The 7,370-nt window shown below is 37.3% G+C and overlaps 1 protein-coding gene across 1 annotated transcript in view; it reads right to left on the minus strand.

Moving 5' to 3' along the window:
- The window catches only part of LOC106875292 (uncharacterized), a 16,631-nt gene that overhangs the window by 3,971 nt on the left and 5,290 nt on the right, over window positions 1-7,370 (minus strand). Inside the window, exon 3 of the mRNA XM_014923382.2 lies at window positions 6,884-7,078. Within this exon, the coding sequence (XP_014778868.1) occupies window positions 6,884-7,078 (195 nt within the window). The remainder of the gene's footprint in view (window positions 1-6,883; window positions 7,079-7,370) is intronic.

A 7,370-nucleotide genomic window follows, 5' to 3' on the forward strand; every position in this document is an offset into this window, starting at 1 on the left:
TGCACGAGACCTATCGCTGGTGTCGTACGAAAGCTGCATCTGTCTACTTCAAATTTGATTGAATAAATAAATTTGAAATCGAATTTGTACTTTCTAAAGGCTAAAAAGATTTGCAGGAAAGCAAAACATTAAACACACTTAAAAATAAGAATCTATTTTTGAAGTTAAAATAAAATTGAAAAGAAAAGAAAAGAGGAACAAATCGTCTCATAAAGCATTCTTTTGGGACGAGTCCTGGTATTCCGACATAGACATAGATATTACTATCATATGTAGATATATGAACGTTAGACAGATATTACTAGCTCAAATCTTCGCACTCATAGGGTCGGTCAGCGAAATTTTTTTCCCACGTGAGTTCCGGACTCCATAATGAACTCATTTGCATACAACCAATCAGAGCTCACCTTGAAAATCCACATACTGTGTACTACTACAGTACAGCCAATCAGGCATAGAATGGTGTATGCCATTCTGTGAATACAGCATAGCAGGTCTCACATAGGCACCACATTCCTCTATATTGGTAACACTTATTGCATCACCGGGGAGCAGCTCTCCATTCACCTTATACACTAAATTTCACATTTGTCACCCCTATTAACCCGTTTAGAACAGTTGGTTTTTGTTATAACGCACATTTTCCACTGAACTCAGCCAGAGTATTTTAGTGATTAGGTGGACACTAGTTTGATAGTTGAGCTCTGATTAGCTGTAAGCAAATGAGATCCGGAAACTCGTGGGGAAAAAAAAAATTCGCAGTCGGTTACCCGGTTTCCATGGCGTATAATTAGCCAAGAAAAGAACATTCTCTTTGAACGGGGCGCCACAAGAGTGAACTGCAGCAACGTGAAATGAAGTATTTTGCTCAAGAACTCAAAGCACCGTCTGGTCCGGTGTTCGTGAGAGCAAAATCCTAACCACTAGGCCATGCGTCTTCTGAAAATCGGAATGTCTGGACACTCTACTTCTGATCAAAGACATTTAATATGTGACTATTTTTGTTGAGATCCATTTTTGAATTTTATGTTTTACATATTCAGAGTTTTGTCTTATGTCCAAGTGGTAAATGGCATCTAGGTTTTGTTGGATCGTGTATGAATTGTTGTTCGTCAGGTTATTATTAGGTATCACTTTAATATCATTTACTTAGCTGCTTTGTGTGTATCACTTTAATATCGTCTGCTTAGTTGCTTTGTGCGAACGATTGTAGAATATTTTGTCTGTGTGTAAGGCGGCGAGCTGGCAGAAACGTTGGCACGCCGGGCGAAATGCTTGGCGGTATTTCGTCTGTCTTTACGTTCTGAGTTCAAATTCCACCGAGGTCGACTTTGCCTTTCATCCTTTCGGGGTCGATTAAATAAGTACCAGTTACGCCCTGGAGTCGACATAATCGGCTTAATCCCTTTGTCTGTCCTTGTTTGTCCCTCTATGTTTAGCCCCTTGTGGGCAATAAAGAAATAAGAAACGTTGGCACGCCGGGCGAAATGCTTAGCGATATTTCGTCTGCCGCTACGTTCTGAGTTCAAATTCCGCCGAGGTCGACTTTGCCTTTTATCCTTTCGGGGTCGATTAAATAAGTACCAGTTACGCCCTGGGGTCGATATAATCGACTTAATCCCTTTGTCTGTCCTTGTTTGTCCCCTCTGTGTGTAGCCCCTTGTGGGCAGTAAAGAAATAAGAATCGTTAGCACGTCGAGCAAAATATATTTGCGGCATTTCGTCTGCCTTCATGCTCTGATTCAAATACCACTGAGCTTGACTTTGACTTTCATCCTTTCACGGTCGATTGAACACTGAGGTCGATGTAATCGACTTTGCTCCTCTCCCGAAATTGCTGGCCTTGTGCCAAAATTTGAAATCAATATTTTGTCTGTGTGTAACAATATTAAGAGGAAGAAAGAAGTGTCCAGAATGGTATGTTGAAATACTCCGCAATATTACTTTTCGGACAGGGCGCCGATAGCTACTACAATTTTTTCTTCGGTCTTTCAGGTACTCAGAGACCCCAATGCGCTGGCTTAACAGGTAACCCGAGACCTCACTGTACCAAAGTTTTTCAGCGTGCAATATAAAATTCCACGGCCAACCTTGTAACAGGACTTGGTGAAATCAGGTTATACACAGTCAAACGTTGGTCCACCTTTCATAATTCATATATGTGCGTGTTTACGTATACATACATTTATACATACGTACATGTATGTATGTATACACACACACACACACACACACACATACATGAATTCTGAAAGGTGGCCCAAGGTTTGACTGGGTATAACTTGATTTCACCAAGGCCCTTTTACAAAGTTAAATAATGTATCGATGGATACTTTCATTCGTTTGTTCACTTCTCCTGTTTAGTGTGTACATGTGTGAATGTGTGTTCATATTTGTGTATGTGTGTGTGTGTGTGTAAGTATTCTGCCCATAGCTTAAAAGGTGATTTTAAGCGCTCCGTTTTTTTTTGTATCTCTTCGATTACATAGATAATACTATATATACCAAACTGGTTAAACGTCCACCTCATGCACAATGCTGAAATTTCTACTAAATAGATAAAACTGAAATTTATGTAGGAAAATTGAAAACCGATTAAATTGATTCAACGTTACACCAATAATGCCTTGGTTTCGTTTTAACATCATAAATCGGAGACCTGAATTAACCATGGCTAGTTTTATTAAATATAAACGAAATTGAAACCTACAAATAGTATGTATGTATGTATGTAATTATTCAGTTCTTTTTCAAGATTTCTTGCCAATAAAGCAAGACCCGGTTTCTAACCCAGATCCAAGGCTCCTTCATTGGAATTTCAACATCAACAGGCTATTATTGTATGTGTACGTGCAGATTTGTATGTTTTGTTTTATGTAAATCTTCTCATGCATATACAAGCATACCTGGACCTGCTCATATACACTTAAATGGTAAACTTCTAGAAAGTTTTACAGATTTTTACAGTTCCAGCGATGGCTTGGATTTGTAGTCATCGAATCAGCTTTCTCGTTTCTGGTTTTGAGAAGGCTAATTTCCCAAGATTGGTATTTAGGCAGTGTTACATATCTCTGAATGTATGTGTGTATGTATGTGTATGTATGTACGTGTGTATATGTGTGTGTGTGTATGTATCTCTTGTTTTTAATTATTTAAATCCTTCTTTTGAAGAAGAAGCTGATTTCTAAGAAAGACACAAAGTTCCATTGTTGGAATGTAGATAACGAAAGCAATGTCACATTTTAAACCTGAGAAAAGTCTTGCATAGTTCTGTTGTTCCGCTTACAGATTGTATTTGTAATGTACGAGTCAGTTGGTTGATTTCTGTACCTGAAAATCCAAGCTTATCCAAGCTTATCCAAGCCGTCAGTTAGGCATTTACTTACGAAATCAAATGCATCAATTATTATTGGTATGAATGTAAATTTGTAATCCGGATATAAAAGCGGGAGGTTTCGAAACAGTTGTTCATGGTTATCGTCTTTCTCTTTGATTTTCAAAGAGATCTTTACATCAACAGGACAGCTGATCTCTATGACAGTACATGCTTTTTCTTGTCTGTCCCAAACAACAATGGTCGACCTTTTATGCTTACATTTGATAGCCATTTTGATGAGAATGTTCCACCAGTACTTCTTGCGCTGATATTTGTGTATATATTCAATAACAGGGTGATTCTCTATATTTATTCCAGGACAGTTTTTTTTCCGGATGGTATCAAATATTGTTTTTGCGACAATGTCGTATCGCATAAGGAGGTAGTACTTTGATGACATTTTTGGGCAGCTGCTAATGTGTGATGTCTTCCACAGAAATATCACATAATGTACATTTTCGGTTGCATCTTGGAACTCCAAGGACTGCTCCATCTCTTTTGTTTATTAGGCATTTAGCAAACTTCTGTTCTTGGATTGCAAATGCATAGTTTTCGAAATGTGATGTAGCGGTCACAGGTCCAAGAGAGACTTCGCTTCATATCAATGTTATTGATTTTTAAGATCATCGGGAAACATACCATACCCATGCATGGTCTTTTTGCTTTTGGTATGCTGAGCGTTTTACATCCAGGTCTTCTTTGGGGTATGCTAGTCCGGCTGATTTGCGGTTGTATGTATGTATGTATGTATGTATGTATGTATGTATGTATGTATGTATGTGTGCAGATTTGTATATTTCGTTTTATGTAAATCTTCTCATGCATATCTAGACATGCTCATATATGCTTAAATGATAAACTTCCAGACAGTTTTACAGGTTTTTACAGTTCCACTGATGGATTGGATCTGTAGTCTTTGAATCAGCTTTCTCCTTTCTTGTTTTGAGAAGCCTAATTTCTTAAGATTGGTATTTAGGCAGTGTGTTACACATTCCAGTGCCCCAGTAATTACAGGTATAAACCTGATCTTGTAATCTTCATAGAGTAACTATAGATTTCAGCGTAGGTATTCTCACTGATCTTCAGCTGATTTTCATAACTGTACACAGTTTCTCTTCTCTACTATAAGTAATTTTATCAGGTCTATTTTGTTTACGTTTTATTGAGGTCTTCAATGGGACATTCCACCACTACTCCTTTTTATTATGAGTGGCTATGGCTTCCACCATACTGTAGGATCTTATTTTTTTGTATGTATGTATGTATGTATGTATGTATGTATGTATGTTCTGTTTTATTTGGCGTCACGTATTGAACTTAAGAAAAGTTTTGGATATTTTCGCTGTTCTGCTTATATATTGTATCTGTAATATGCGTGTTAACTGGTTGATTTCTGTTTACCTTTTTTCTTAAACTCCAGCTTTACCAGATTGTCACATTGGCATTTACTAACAAAACTAAGTGCACCAACACAATTTGGGTTTAGCAGCTTTAGGTTTCGAAGCAGTTGTCCGTAGTTATCCGTTTTCTCTTTGATTTTCGAAGAGAGATTCACATCAGCCAGGCAGCTAACCTCTTTGATGCTACGCACTTTTCCTGTATGTCCCAAACAACTTTATCAAGTCAGCTATGTTTGCACCTGGAAGAAGTTGTGATGAGGATGTTTCACCAATATTTCTGGTGTTGATGTTTATAGAAGCATTCAATAACAGGGGGCTTCTCTATATTTATCTCAGGGCGGTCTTTTTTTTGGATGGCATTGTTTTTTGTTTTTTTCTAAATAATAGAAATTACCAGTCATTAGTCAACTACATATTGCTTTCAAATTTTGGCACAAGGCCAGCAATTTCAGAGAAGGGAGTAAGTTGATTACATCGACCCCAGGGCTCAAATGGTACTTACTTAATCGACCCCGAATGGATGAAATGCGAAGTGAACCTGGGAGGAATTCGTCAGCTAAGTATTAATTCCAATCCCCAGTAAACCTTAAAGTTTCTTTCTCCGATTACACCATCGAATAGCCGATTACTGAAGACGAACCCAGTCAGGATTTGAATTTAGAATGCAAAAAGTCGGAAAGAATACTGCAATGCGTTTTAACCATTTAAAGGAGCCGTATCTGAACCAAATATTCCATCTGTTTTATGTTCAAACCGGCCAGATCCGGCCTGTCACACCTACCCTACAATGTTCTTCTAAAAGTAAACAATCACATCAGAGAAACCTCGAAGCTACGAGATAGTGCATGATTAATTAAAAAGACAATAGCAAAACAATATGAATAATTAAGCATTACATCTGGTAGAACAATCTGAATGTGAAAGGACCAAAGATTCTGCCGGTCTGGTGTCCTTGAGCCATATTTGAAATGGAAAGCAGAGCAGGCTATTTCCACTTGATTCTAACAATTTCATTTCTAATTCCTATGCATCTTATACTTATATCCCTTCATTTACTTCTAGATGTATAGTATTATACTAAGCTTCTGTTTCAAGAGGTTACCTTAATTCAGTTCTATATTTAAGAGATGAGAAATTATGTACATTATTTATATTATTTACATTATTTACATTCGGTGGATATTTGTCCTCATCTTGTTTGTTGTTAACACAACGTTTCGGCTGATATACCTTCCAGCCTTCATCAGGCTGGAGGGTATATCAGGATTAAGTTATTATCATGTTTTTCCCATTGGTTGACAGCTGCTTGTTCTTTTATAAGTTTTGGAACGTTTTTATTTTATCTGAAAGACTTTGAACCTATTGTACCAGAAGCATAAATTGCTTTAATCGCGCTTAAAATTACAAAAATAAAGCAACAACAAAAAACAAAAACAGAAACAAAAACATCTTGCGTTGTGCAATGGTACCCGGTTACTGGGATTCAAGCGTTTTGATCAACCACGAAGTTCTTCATTGCTTTTTTCGTTTCTAGAATACTGCTTTGACTTTCTTGCTAGACATGAAAAACCACTCGGTTGTTAATTCCTTCACTTGAGCTTTGTTCCCGTCAAACTAGTTTCGGTGTTTTCTTGTGATGAGACCCATGTGCCCTGGACAAGCTGCAGATCTGCCTGTCTTTACAGAGGTCCACACATTTTAAACTGTGATGCAATGTTTCTGTTTTATGTAAGCATGTATGTATGTATGTATGTATGCATGTATGTATGCATGTATGTATGTATGTATGTATGCATGTATGTATGTATGTATGTATGTATGTATGTACACACGAGCAGATGTCACTGCACATGTATGTGTGTGCGTGTGCGTGCGTGTGTGTGTGTGTGCGTGCGTGTGTGTTTGTGTGTATATTTCTCTGAAGAAGATCCTTGCCCGAAACGTCAGAAGTCACCTCTTTGCACTGCACATAATCTTATCCCGTTTAATGAAATTTGATCGCATTTATGATATATTAGACGTCCATCCGTTCACATACGCGCACAAATATATTAAACTCTTAATTTCGAAAAGCATATTTTAGAGAAGAGGCGATTCTATAACTTACCTCATTTTTCGCCAGTTGTTGTCGCTGGGAATCATATTCGTGAAAATCTTCGTATTCCCCTCGATAAATATTATCGGTGATTTCTGTTTTTAAAAATGGATTGCTCTTCAATGCATGTACATAGTCTACAAACTCCATCCGACCGCTATTACCGTACTTTTTTTTGAAGAGATTAATTGTAGCCGCAATGATCACCTGACAATTGAAATATTTGTTGACATCATAAGAATTTACAAACTTCAACAGAACGTGAAATAATTTGTTTAGGAACAGTGAAACTCGATGCAAATAAAGCTATAAATAACAGCGCATAAATATTGGGTTAGAAAAAGTCTAAGGCTTCTATTTTAAAGTTTCTTTTTAACCGAATATTTACACGTTATTGCTTATAACTTTATCTACTTCGAGTTTCACCGTTCCAAAAACATACTTGTATTTAATATGTACGGTATATATTACACACATACGCGCGCGCTCGATCACTCAC

Source organism: Octopus bimaculoides, chromosome 6 (genome assembly GCF_001194135.2).
Source record: "Octopus bimaculoides isolate UCB-OBI-ISO-001 chromosome 6, ASM119413v2, whole genome shotgun sequence".
Classification (NCBI taxonomy): domain Eukaryota; kingdom Metazoa; phylum Mollusca; class Cephalopoda; order Octopoda; family Octopodidae; genus Octopus; species Octopus bimaculoides.